Here is a 14014-nt window from a genome sequence, read left to right as displayed (position 1 = left end):
TCTGAGAACCCGAACATGGTTGCGAGGTATGCTGGCCGCGGGTGGTGCCCGCAGCCGCCGGAGTATTCAGAGAGTGGCCTACTGTCTGGGAAGGTCGAGGTCGGAGGTGGGGGCCGCGCGGCGCACGCGCTCTGCCCGCTCGCGGCCCACTTGTACGCTCAGTCACTCGGTCTCGCGCGCCCGGGCTGTCGTTCGATTGCACTGGCGCGCTGCAGTCTGGTCCAGGCGCCGGCGCTGGCGGCCGGAGGAGGGGCGGTACCGGTGACGGTCGGAGCCGGCCGGCGGCGGCCGCCCTGCAGCTGGCCCGATCGGCCCGTGGCGGGCGCACCACGGCACGTCTCTGACTAGATACTACAAACGGACGTCGGCGGCGGCGGCGGCGACGACGCGGCCGCGCCCCGACTCGATGCTAATGGAGCGACTGGGGATTTGGCCTCTGAACAGTGCCACGACCGACCTTGTACGGAACAAGGCACTTAAACCAAGAACCAAACGCGCGTTAAGTGAAGTAGTGGGCTGTGTGTCTGTTTGCCTGTCTGGGACAGCGGCGGCACCGAGCGCGACGACAGACGACGGCGAGCGCCGGCACAACTAAAAACACCCGACTGGTCAGAGCCCGACAGCGCCCCTAAAATAACAGGTCAACGGCGCTAAACACATAAACACGACAGAAAACAAGAGGTAAAAAGGTGCCCATTGACAGCTGCGAGGCGCGATTCTGGCGGCCGGCCGGGCCGAGGCACCGGGCCGGCGCCGCCTTCAACACAACGGTAACACACGCACACAACACAGACACACTCAGGCAGGCCGGACCGCCGCGAGACGCGAGCATCCGACCCACCCACTCATACACACACCACACCCACACGGACACACACCAACACAGACACGCAGAGACGATCTCCAAATAAAGTACCCGTTTCGTTTCAAAGTATATGCAGGTGTGCGTCGTTGGCGGTTGGTTTTCTCGGCGGGAGGCCGGCGGCGGCGGCGGCTCAGGGACCGATTCGCGTTGGCGCACTAAGGCCCTAGTGACACTTGATTTTAAGCGTCACTATGCGATTTCGGTTCGCGCTGAGCCACTAGCCGATTGGTGTATAATACCGCTTAGTGTCACTACATTCAAGTGTCACTTGGCCGCCTAGTCTTACTAGCTTCCTAGTGCGCCATCTCGAATCGGCCCCTGGGCGGCGGCTCTCCGCCGCCGGCGGTGCCGCTGCCGCTGCTCAGTACGGACGAGTTGTTGTTGATGAGGCCGACGCGCGACTCGTTGTGGGCGTCCCCCGAGCCGCGTCGCAGCCGGTCCGTGCTCAGGTACAGCGGGTGGACGAAGCCGTTGGCGCGCCCGTTGGCCGGCTTGGTGGTCGGGTGGCCGCCCTGCGCGCGGCGGGGGAGGGGAGGGACCGTCAGCGATACACTAAACCTGGGGACCGGCCGGCAGCTGAAATACATCATACAAGACCTACGCACAATAACGCAGACTGTATTCGGGAGAGAAACTGTGTAGTCAGGGACAGCTATGCACAACTCCCATCGCCTGTTATCTAAATAAAAGAATTTTGGTGATAGCAGACTGCGGACACATGAGGCGCCTTACGCCAAACGCACAACACCGGACTCTTGGCTAACATTGCGAGTTATGACCCAAATCTGACATATACGGCAATATTGGCACCCGCTGCCGCCCCGTGGAGACGCTCACCTTGGTGTCCAGCTGGTGCTCGGCGGCGGGCGCCACGTGTGTCAGCATCGGCGTCAGCACCTCCATCTCCACGTGATCGGAGCCGGCGGCGGCGCCGGCCGCTCCGGAGCCGGAGCCGGCTGCTCCGTTTAGGTGAGGCCGGGAGGCGGCACCGGCCGAGGAGCGCTGCCGGCCGCGGCGACGGCGCCGCCGGTGGCAGAATAGGCCCAGCGCCGTGCCGGCCAGCAGTACCACAAGCAGCAGTACGCCGGTCAGGATCGCTGGGGGAAGGAGGACGCGGTCAGTTTCAGCGGGAGATAGAGCCGCGGCCAGCCGCCGTGGCGGTACAACAAACACACGCGCAGCATTACACATCGAACACATGACACAGCGGCAGGCCAGACAATACTGCACATCGAACAACTGGTATGGACTCGAATCACCACGCCATTCGCTTCCCCGCTTCTCAGTGACATGATAGTTGTTCAGCAAAGTCTCGTTACGTCTCCATCCCACCCACCCCAGTTTCGCCATGTTATCCCCGTCCCCGGTCTTACTGTAAGTGGTGCCGTGGCTGGCCGGTGCCGGTGTGGGCGTGCTGCTCTGCAGCACCGCGCGGATCTCGAACCGGACCATATCAGAGAGCTGGCCGGGCGCCGCCGCCGTCCGGCCGCGCACGCGCAGCCAGTACTGCTGGTTGGGCACCAACTGCGAGAGCTGGACACGGACGGGACGGGGAGACGTCAGTAGATATCAGAGCGACGCAAACAGGCACACAGCTGCTGCCACCCAAGACACGGAGTGGAACATTGATCGAACGAACAGATTAAGAGCCCGAATGGAGCAGGGTGCGAACCGAGTATAGACTGGATGAAATACAAAAGCAAAGTCGGGACGGAATAGACACGAAGCCAAAACGAGATAAAAGGCGACCAAAGGTTGGATTCAGTAAGGATGGAATGTCAAATCCATGCATAGCACTGTCCATTCCTCAACGTTGCCTCTAGCAGGCACAAAATCTCGGTTTAAGAATTTACATACAAAAATGAATTGCTAGCTTTCAGAATGTAATTGGTTTGCTTCTAGCTGAGTCAGCACATCCACCGGCCCCATCCTGAGCTGCATTCCTCATGTCCTATAGTACGCAGTCCGGCGCCCGTACCTGCATATTGGTTCCGGAGCTGGCCGGGATGTCCAGATAGGACCAGCGCTCCAGCGGCTCATCCTTGTCGTGGGTGTAGAACACGCGGTAGCCGGCGATCTGGCCGTGCGGCCGCAGCGGGGGCCGCCACGAGACGCGGATACGGGACGCGTCCACCGGGAACCAGGAGACGTTCAGCGGCGGAGACGGCGCTGCGGAGAGGGCGGCGAGGTCAGGTGAGCGCGGACTCAGATGAGCCTTATCACCATTAACATACGGGACAGGCAGAAACACAACTGATAAAGACATCAGCTGCGTCCCAGCCCGACGAAACCATCTACACCTAACGGTAGTAGACAACAATCACAGATCAACATTGAAGACGCGCACAGCAAATGACCGTCCAAGACAGACTACCAAATGGCTAGAGAACAGCTGACACTAGCACGGCCTAAGAAATGAATAAATTTTCACTTAAAACACCGGCGGCACTGGCTTGCTTTATACAAGCACTCGCTTACAGGGCTTACAGAATACGAGCTCACTAGCAGCTCCCTCTTTCGTACGGACTCGCTCGCCTGTCTCCACCGCTCCGAACTCACCTCCCTCTAGCGTACGGACTCGTTTGCCCTCCGAGTACGGGCCGTACGTGTTGTCGGCGTCGTGGCTGCGCACTGTAAACTCGTACAGCGTGAACGGCTGCAGACGGGTCACGGTCATCTCCGAGTCGGTGCTGTTGGCACACGGAGGGGCGGCACGTCAGTGTCAGACGGCGCAGGCCGGCCGGCGGTCACGGCAGCCACATACCAAACTCGATGGGAATCAGATGATGCACAGCGAAACTGTTCCGCAGGAAACGTATCTCACGTCACTGACAGGCGGGGAATGCATCTCACATCGCTGAAACGTGGAGGACTGCATCTCATGTCACTTTGCGATCCGGTTGTTCACGTTCAGTCCCCATCTCTCCTTTCCCCCTCTCTCCGTTCCTTCGCTCAGTGCCGCCCGGACTTTCAGCCGACCTCCCCACTTTCCCAGCAGCGCCGGCTGGCTGTTCAGCTCCCTCCCTCCTTTCAAAGCTCCCATCCCTCCCTCCGCTCAGCTCTCTCTCCCTCCCTCCACCCACCTTCTTTCCACCAGCCCACCGCCTCCACCTCGCGTTCTCACCTGCTCAGCAGCACCGGCTGGCCCTTGTCCGAGTTGATCGGTCGGTACTTGACCGTGTAGTACTGGATGGCGCGCGCGCTCGGCGGTCGCTGCCACTTGAACAGCACGGCCGTGGCGTTCAGAGCCTCAGCGTTCAGCGCCACTGGCGGCTCGAGCACGGGCCGCTCCAGCTCGAATTCGCCTCCCACCTCCACCGGCAGAGTGGAGATGGTCTTGATGGCCTCGGCGGTGCGCCAGTCGGCCGCCACCGTCTGTACGTGCACCTCGTACCACGTGTTGGGAACTGCACGACGGAGCGGACAGAGGTCAGGGCGCGGCACGAGGAGATGACGAGAGGGGTGCGCGGGTCACATAGGTCACGGCTACGTAAAGCACAGCAGGCGGCACGCATCCTGCCACGCACATGGTAGTAACTAGTAGACAGCATGGCGCCTAGAATTATAAGTGAAAAACGGCTCCTTACACCTGCGCACAAGTATCACCGCCAGGGGTTTAGGAGCTTCACAGCAGCTGCACTTTGAACCAAAAGTGAAAAGGGTAAATAAAAAAAACTACCAAAATAACATCAATTCAGCAAAAAGCCTAACAAAAGTTCCAAAGAAATAATTTCTGCACGCCGTAATGACTATTCTCAAGCAGTACTCTGAGCTGATACGTTCGGCTACAGAACAGAGCGGTGCCATGTCGGCCTCGCCCGCCTCTGCCCCGCCGGTGATGGGAGGTACGCGGAGCGCGGACTGACCCAGGTCGGTGAGGTAGTACTGGTAGGTGTCGGCCGGCAGCCGGATAGATAGAGAGAGGTAGTACTGGTAGGTGTCGGCCGGCAGGCGGATAGATAGGGAAGAGTAAGGGGACGCGGACTGACCCAGGTCGGTGAGGTAGTACTGGTAGGTGTCGGCCGGCAGCCGGATAGATAGGGAAGAGCAAGGGGACGCGGACTGACCCAGGTCGGTGAGGTAGTACTGGTAGGTGTCGGCCGGCAGCCGGATAGATAGGGAAGAGCAAGGGGACGCGGACTGACCCAGGTCGGTGAGGTAGTACTGGTAGGTGTCGGCCGGCAGCCGGATAGATAGGGAAGAGTAAGGGGACGCGTACTCACCCAGGTCGGTGAGGTAGTACTGGTAGGTGTAGGCCGGCAGCCGGATAGATAGGGAAGAGTAAGGGGACGCCGGTACTGACCCAGGTCGGTGAGGTAGTACTGGTAGGTGTCGGCCGGCAGCCGGATAGATAGGGAAGAGTAAGGGGACGCCGGTACTGACCCAGGTCGGTGAGGTAGTACTGGTAGGTGTCGGCCGGCAGCCGGATAGATAGGGAAGAGTAAGGGGACGCCGGTACTGACCCAGGTCGGTGAGGTAGTACTGGTAGGTGTCGGCCGGCAGCCGGATAGATAGGGAAGAGTAAGGGGACGCGTACTCACCCAGGTCGGTGAGGTAGTACTGGTAGGTGTCGGCCGGCAGTCGGATCGGTCCCTTCAGCTCGGAGCTCAGGTCCTGACGCCGGTACAGCACGTTAAACCCCACCGGCGGCGCCTGCAGGCGGTCAGCGGAGTCCGGCATCTCCCACGATATCTGAAAATACGCAGCGGGCGGACGTGAGGGCACTGCCGCGGTTCCAGCAGCACACAGCTAACGCAGGTAACTGGCGACAAGTACCAGCAGCTGTAATGCTTATAAATTCATGTCAAACAGCGTAGCAGATAGACTAAGTACAGCCAAAGCAGAGCATAAATTATCGTGGGGCAAACGGACTGCAGTATCGCACTAGCCGGACAATTCAATGCTCCCTGGTTTCGACTCACGTTAAACAATCTCTCTTGACATTGGAATTTGGAAGGTAACTGGCCGATGGAAGGTGGCCAATTTGAGTTTTGAATCGTGTTTTCTAGGCCTACTCCCCAGGGTATCAGCTGGACAAACATAGAAAGCGGTGATACTGCGGTCCCTGTGGCAGCGCCAGCCACCAGCATCACCTGCTGACTAGTTAGCGCGGTTGCCGCTGACCTCTGGCAGCATAACCACCCCGTGCAGGTCCGGCCGCTATTTCTAGCGGCACACTCACCAGGATGGTGGTGTGGTTGCTGACCACCAGATGGACGGCCGGCGGCCGCGGGCCCGGGTCCACCGGCGTCAGGCTGCGCTCCGGCATCCGCTGCTGTACCCACTGGGCAAGCTCACCGGCGCCGCCGCCGCGTGTCACATTCTGATAGCCGACCCGCGTGGCGGCCAGCACGCGCACGTCGTACGCCCGGCCCGGCTCCAGACCTGCGCGCACGCATTGGACGAGGAGAGTGAGGTCAGAGCGGGTCAGGAACGAAAGGGTGAGCAACTAATGCACGCAGTACCGTTCAGGGTTGTTAAGCTAAGCATGGACGTCTAACGAATGTCTTCTCGTCCATGGCCACTCCCATACTTCCAGCTGATCAAACACTGGATCAAAAAGCATTTCGTCAAGTGGCAACTGTAGCAGCCGACTTGGTAAACTTTTCTTAAAACTCCCAGCCCTTCATCAGTAAGTTGCCCACTCTCATCGCTGCACGCCACCGTGCCCTGTCGGCCTGTGGTCGCCGCGGCGGCCCGCCACTGACCGGTGATGAGGAACGAGTGCCGGTCGGCGCCGACCTCGACCATCGAGGCCGTGGCCGGGTCGTTGTGCCGCTGGGAGTTGATCCGGTAGCCGGTGATGACGCCGTTGCTCAGCGAGGCCGGCAGCGCCTCCCACGAGACGTTCAGCTCGGTGGGCGACACGGCCACCAGAGTAACGCGCGGCGTCTCCGATGGCACTGTCGGAGAGAGACGCAGACGCGTTAGGCACTGATCGCACTGAACGAAACAACCAGGCCAGTCGAGCTCATGGTCACATTGGTGGCAATGTTCACAACTGTTATATAATTGGTTGAACACGGTCGAACGCTGAGTAACGTCAGTCGCTGACGGCATTATGAGCACCGCATCCACGAAGACAAAAAACTCAAACACATCAGTGTCAGCCGCGGAACACAGAAACGTTAACTATGGATGGTTATGAACGCGTGAACATGATCGATGGTGACATTTGACTGGACGTTGAATTGTCACCGACCCGAAAAGTAAAATGTTAAGTGTTTTGGAGACAGCCCTTTCCAGTGCCGCCTCGCTCGTATACATAGAGTAGCTAGCACGTATGTAACTATATTTGCGCTTCAAGACCGGGTAAAATATTGTAGTTGTACCCCTAAGCTGATCTGTCACAAGCATTTTGTTGTTGTTGTTGTTGTTGTTGTTGTTGTTGTCTTCCGCACAAGTCAGGGGCCATGTCTATCTCGTAGCTCAGTTGGTACTCTGGCGCTCGATATAATAAGACTCCTGGCGGGGATGATTTGCGGTTGGTGGGTGCCGCCACCAATTTAATTCGGCTATTGAGTGGTACCGACCACATTCGGCTACACGACGCGAGTACGATTTACCTCCACTTCTAACTTCTGCCAACCATTTAGAGTTGGCCGATCGGAAACAAGCTCATGTCCCGCGGGCTTTAGTCTCGTCGGTCTGACCGTTCAAAACGTTCGAATTAAACTTCCTTTCTTAATTGCGTTCGACCAGTCTAAGACTGAGAAGGTTTGAAAAAGGTGTGAAGCTCATTTCAATGTGTTGTTAGACCATAAAAATTTTGTGACCTTTCCGACAATAAGTCAAAGGGATAAAATTCAACATCTTTTGAGAAAAAAACCTGATCCTGAGCATTTGCAAACATGTTGTAGTTACTCGGTGTTTATTAAATATCGTGGTAGCCCTCACAAACCTGGACAATATAATTTATCTCCCGTTAGCGGGTATAGCGTCAGTTCAGAATTCAGATAGCCGTGTCCCTCTAATTCAGCTACCGCCGATACCTTGACACGCACGCGCAGCAAGGAACACATGTAACTAGCAATTATGGGTTCATCCATATTCCATACCCTACCATACGGAACGGACCACATCAGAGTGCTGGTCCACCCGGTGTGTGGCTCTGGCTTGACATTTGACCGAGACAGCCTATAGAATATCAGCGCATCCCAGCCCTCCAAACATGCAGCATGTGTTCAAAACCCTCCGCCTGCAGCAGGCCGCGGAAGTCAGGGCTTACCCAACTATCAGACGTGTAAGCAATGCCGATTCAGCAGCCTGCTGGATATTATAGACTACAGCGCCAATGGAGGTGTCAGTACACCTGATTAGATCCATCATACGCGACATGTCAAAGTCCAAGCATAGCGTCCATGCACTCTCCTTCACCAAAGAGTCGAAACACAAAGATTAAAAAAATCCATGCGCAAAAGATAGAAACAAACACATTAGGACCTAGGACCTTCACCAAAGAATCGGTTCACAAAGGGTCGAAAATGTCCATGCACACAAGCAGGTAGAAAGAAACACATTAACACCTAGCATTGCGCCGGACAGAGGAGCCTGTAGTCAGTACCCCACACCGTCCGCCGCGCCGTCCATCCAGTACGTACCGTCCTCTGCCGTGCGAAACTCGATCGTCTCCGAGGGGTCCGAGGCCATGTCAGTGGAGTAGGCGCGCACGTACACCGAGTAGTTGGTGTAGGGGCGCAGGTCGCGCACCATGTGCGTCATCTCGGCCACCACCTGCTGACTCTCCGGAGTCACTGCCGGGAGAGAGCGGAGGTCATACTTCGAACTCTGACACCAAGCAGCGGCAAGGGGAGGGAACTCACAGTTAGCTCGGTATGCTGTAACTGCAGAGAGCAGGCTCATTCAGACTGGTTTCCCTCCACAGGATGTGCCTTGGCTGGCTGTACGACTATGACATCAGGCTGCCACATTTTGAAGGGCACAGACCAGCAGATGCCTAGCAAGATCCACCAGACTATCCAGCGCCAGATTTACACACGGCGGTATGAACCAGGGCGTGCCTGGTACGGTACACAGTATGAACTAAGGAGCAGTAGCTACTTAACCAGCCCTATTTTCCGCGCTGACGACTATGACTACCGTACAGGGCCAGGCATGAGGCACCACTATACATTCACATCATCATAGGCATCTTACATCTCATCCAGCTCGCGCGCAGGCAGTATAAACCCACCGGCCACCTACCCAAACCAGGCTCACGAGCCTTCCGTCTCCATTGGTCCCCTCCCACGGTCTCCCACCGACCCCAGCGGTCCACCGACCGTGCTCACCTCCGCCCAGGTCCCGGATGTGGATGGTGTAGGCCAGGTGTTCCGCGTCATCATCCACCGACCACGTGAGGCGCGCCGTGCGACTGGTGATCTCGGACACCTTCAGCTGACTGGGCGGATCCACCTGTTTCGAGGGCGACGCCGAGCCCGTGATCAGGTGCACCGCCACGGCTGTGTAGCCGGCCTTGCTGTACGCCACGCACTGGTAGATGCCCGAGTCCGCTGACTGCAGGTTGGCCACACTCAGCTTTCCGTCGTCGAGTCGCACGCGCCCGGTGGCGTCCGGCGTCAGCCTGTGGCCGTCCTTGATCCAGCTGAGGTTTGGCGGCGGCCAGCCTTCGGCCGTGCAGTGCATGCGCAGCATCCAGCCGCGCCGCAGCTCCTTGAGCGCCGGCAGCTCCGAGGTGATGACCGGCGGCACCAGCACCTCGACGGTGGTGCGCCGGCTCGCCTGGCCGGCCGCGTTGGTGGCCGTGCACGTGTAGGTGGCGGCGTCCGCCAGCTGTGCCGTGGTCAGGTTCAGGCTGCCGCCGCTGGTTACTGCAGAGGACGGCACCGGCAGACCTGGGGAGGAACGAGACCAGTCAGACTAACTCACACAGCACAGGTGTGTCGGTACTGACGAAACTCTGACATCAAAATATCCCCATCAGCCAGCGCGAAGCTATTCCGATCCATCACTTCCCCTGTCGAGCAATATCACCAACAAACAAAATCAATGACAAGTTTGCACAATGCAGTGTGAATACACTCATCGACATAGTAACCACATCGGCTTCTCGCCCTCACCACCCAGCCCGACTCCTGTCTCCCACCCACCAATCCCCCGTGCCGCCCCCGCCGCGTCTCTCACCGTCATCACGCGTCCAGCGCACGCTGGGCAGCGGGTGTCCGTCGGCCACACACGGTAACACCAGACTGTAGTTGGCGCGCACAGCACTGTGCTCGGGCGGTGGCGGGCCCATCAGCCGCGGCGCGCGGGACTCCGTCTCCGGCGCCGTCACCGTCAGCGTGCCAGAGTCGCTCCGGCGCTGCCGGCTCGCTATGTCGTTGTAGGCCACGCAGCTGCAGAGAGGACAGTGGGGTCGGTTAGTCATAGTCGTGGTGTGGGGCGGGCATGCAGTCCGCCGCTCGGGGTAGGCGAGTGACGTGGGCTAGCTTTTCAACATAGTATACAGGCAATGCCCGCTGCAAATGCTCCCGTACATTCACAGCAGTCTGGCCGCCAGCTTCCCCTAACCATAGTCCTCCCATTAACGGCTCTCAATAAATGTGGTGGCTGTTACAGCAGCTTGATGACTGCACTCTGCACTGGTGATCAGACAACTGACGGCCAACACTATGGACCCAGCTTCCACCCTTCATGCCGTCTCCATATATCTCCTACCTCGTAGCCCTGCTCCCTCTGCGTCGCTGCACCCACCTGTACACCCCAGCGTCCTCAGCGGTGACGGGTCGGATGCTCAGCTGGCCGGCCACGTCTGCCGAGAGCCGCTCAGAGCTGTTCACGGGCAGCGACTCTCCGTCTCTCATCCACTCGATGCGCGCAGGCGGTACAGAGTCGATCACACAACGCAGGACGGCCACGCCGCCGGCCGGAGCGCTCTGGTCCGACGGCCACACGCTGAAGTTCCTTTTAATACCTGGAGATGGGAGAGGCGGCGGAGGGTCAGCAGAGGGGGCCAGGACGGGACGAGAGGGACAAAATGGACAGGGGAGGAGTGTATTATATCAGCACTTGCATGAAGGTGACAAGACCATGGGTCTGGAGAACTAACCAAGGAATTATGCAGGTAGCTACTTTATAATGCTTGCACCTTAACATTCGTACCCAGAATAGCTTCTTAACAGCTTCGGAGTTCAGGTAGCTCTCAACTCGACAAATAACTCGACTCGATCCCGTTTACACAAACCCGCATGTACTCACTGGCAATGGTCAGCTTGGCCGGCTGGGAGAGCATGGCGCCGGCGTCCGAGAGCACCTTGCACTGGTAGGTGCCGTCGTCGCCCTTGTTGCGTCGCACCTTGGTGATCACCAGCGCCCCGTCCTCGGCGCGCACGATCTTGCGGCGGTTGGTCTCCACCGGTTTGCCGGCGCGCAGCCACTGGATGGTCACGCCTGAGACGCTGACCTGGCAGGTCATCTCTGCGCGCGCACCGTTGGCCACCAGCTGACTGTGCGGCTCGCGCACAAAGTGCATGACGGTGCGGTTGGGCGCGGCCGGCGGCGGCGCCGTGGCCTGCGCCCGCCGGTGGGCCAGCGTCAGGTCGTCATCGTCCGTCAGCGGCGGGCCGGCTACCGGAGAGCGGGGCAGCGGTCAGTTCAGTTAGCCACTGCTGCCAGCGGCGGACCAGCCGCTGGACAATGAGCAGGACAATGATCGGCTCATTGAGCAGAATTACAGGCAAACTGTGATAACCTCAGTGAAACTTAACAGCAAGGATGCTATGCATAGAATGAAGATCAATGTTGACACTAGACAAATAAGCTTTCATTAATAAAAATTATGCATTCAAATCATTGAATTCCAGGAGAAATTAATCCCATGAAACCATTTGCCCAATGTTTGTCCAATTCGTCAGTGTCCATGCTTCAGAGTAAGCATTTTGAACATCACATCTATAACCTTCTGTCCTAACAAATAACCAGTATGGCCATCATGGCATGTCTGCATCAAAGGTCGCTCACCTGGTCGGCCAGGTAGGGATGTCCTCCCATCCCCTTGCCCTGGATCAAGCCCCTTCAATGTATCTGAGGTAGGTGGACTTTCTGTAAAAACAATAATAGCACAGTCAACATAAGATCACAATTACTGTAAAGCTACAATGGCAAAAAAGTCCAGACAAGTGGAACTTTGCCAAAACAAGCTAGCATGACACAATATGACAGCAACATGCAAAGTAACTTTCCTATTCAGGAGCCAGGCTCTAAAGTAAGATTGATGACTCATGTAAAATACCTCATTTATTTTAGAGCTATATCTGCTATCATTTTAAATTATATAGGTATTTCACAGGTTAAAGAAGGTAGCTCATTGGAGTCAAACTATGTAGGAAGCCTGTGCAGATAGAACAGTTAAAACCAATCTCTATGAAAAGTCTAGTTATATTGATATAGTGTGTTTCATCTCATTAAATGTTACATTAAAGTTTTTGGGTACCTATAACTAGTTCCTTGGAGGTCAGATTCGTATACAGTGTGTCCTTAAAGGTGTTTTAGGGGTGAAGAATAGTAATTGCATTTATATCACACTTCAGCAGAAAGGCTTCCAAACTGGTATGGCACCTAATCACTGATTCACTTATTCACTTTGAGTTTCATTTCCATTACATAAGCATGAAAAGCTGCCAGCAAAATTGTTTGAATGTGCTTACAAGTTTCAAAAGTATTCCATTGGATACCCTCTTTCAAGTACAACAGACTTTTCTCAAAGAGGAATAACAAAAATATGAATGGGCAAGAATACTGAAACAAGGAAATATCTTAATATAAATATGCCATCAAAAATATATTATGTTTGATTCTGGATGAATAAGATTCAATCATGGCATTAGCAAAAATACTTATTACCATATGCATCTGTGGAGTTTGGGTCAAATAAGCTACTTAATGTGTTGGTTCTTCGCTTCATTCTTGAATCAATTTTTCAAGTATGAATCAAGTAAAAAAAATGTTGCATCTAATGGTCATCTACATACAGCTTGAACCCAGTGACACCTATTATGTCCTAAATGATGTTAATGAAATATAACCTAGAAGACCACTTTTTTCCTTTCAAGGGAGCTTTTCACATGCAATGAGCATTCACACCAACACTGAATACCTTGGTATGGCGCTCCGAAACACTATAGGTACCTACATTTCTTCTTATTCAAAGACAATGATAGCATGTTAATGAAAATAATATAAAACAACATTGCAGAGGAACCTCTGAGTATTTTAACAGCACTTATTACATCTTACTTGTACATTTAGAATAGATAGGTATCTGCTTCACTTGCAAAGCCATGCATCACCTTGGCATCATTAAAAAAGGATAGGAATTTCTTGCCACAATGTTGTCGTGCTATATACAATTACTAAAAACAAAAAAGGCACAGCACACATTATGCTAAATGTTCTAAGCATACAATTTGATGATATGTAAGGACTTACTGCAAAATGTTGCAGGACACACCCATCCAAAAATAATCAAGTTTAAATGTAGATACATGAGCATTTTGATATCCAACCTGCACAACAACTTCCAGACATTTACAATTTCACATAAAACAATAGTTAACTACATCAAGGAGTGAGCATATAAGCGAAATGTGAATGTTGTTTACATGGCATGTGTTTCACACGAGCGAAACGAACTGAAACACGCACCGCACTATGCGACCCTGAGAAACGTAGTTAAATCGATGAAATACTCACCAAATGGTTGAATTGTGGTTTGTGAAACTGTTACTCCAAACACCAGGCAAAAATAAAGTAAAAAATTGGACGCCATATAACTGTCTGCAAGCATGAGTGTCGTCAGTGTCGTCCATTGAATAGATAGTTACGAATTCCGGGAATTGTAATTGACAATTACCACTCCATCACTATCCTGAAATCTTGCAAGTTGTGTATTTTTTCTTTATAAGATGCATATCTTTTACAAATGAAAATCCAAAAAATTAACATTTGTTATAGAAAAAATTGATTTTTAACAAAAAACTATCAACAATTTTTTTTTTATTCCCATCGGGCTTCACGCGTATCCACGCAGGCGAGAGATGTCGGGTGCGGGTGTTTTTCAATGCAATGATAGCTATATCCTTATAGGGTGAGATTCAGATGAGCTAGACGTGCGGACAATGTTATGATTCG

The 14014-nt window shown here is 54.7% G+C and overlaps 1 protein-coding gene across 1 annotated transcript; it reads right to left on the bottom strand.

The window, feature by feature from the left end:
- Positions 1-1158: 1158 nt before the first annotated feature.
- LOC122368796 (protogenin-like) lies at positions 1159-13518 on the bottom strand. The gene is made up of 16 exons (XM_043343042.1): positions 13313-13518; positions 11846-11926; positions 11084-11452; positions 10580-10799; positions 10010-10221; positions 9157-9720; positions 8467-8619; positions 6574-6768; positions 6048-6250; positions 5407-5557; positions 3990-4272; positions 3425-3555; positions 2844-3034; positions 2239-2398; positions 1703-1962; positions 1159-1377 (listed from the first exon to the last, which is right to left on the bottom strand). Exons 1-16 carry the CDS (start codon positions 13374-13376, stop codon positions 1159-1161), a joined length of 3456 nt encoding a protein of 1151 aa, XP_043198977.1. The 5' UTR covers positions 13377-13518.
- Between the last annotated feature and the right edge of the window lie 496 nt (positions 13519-14014).

The sequence above is a fragment of the Amphibalanus amphitrite genome, unplaced genomic scaffold (assembly GCF_019059575.1).
Source record: "Amphibalanus amphitrite isolate SeventyFive unplaced genomic scaffold, NRLGWU_Aamphi_draft 000976F_arrow, whole genome shotgun sequence".
Taxonomy (NCBI): domain Eukaryota; kingdom Metazoa; phylum Arthropoda; class Thecostraca; order Balanomorpha; family Balanidae; genus Amphibalanus; species Amphibalanus amphitrite.
This window is presented reverse-complemented; position numbering and strand designations above follow the sequence as displayed.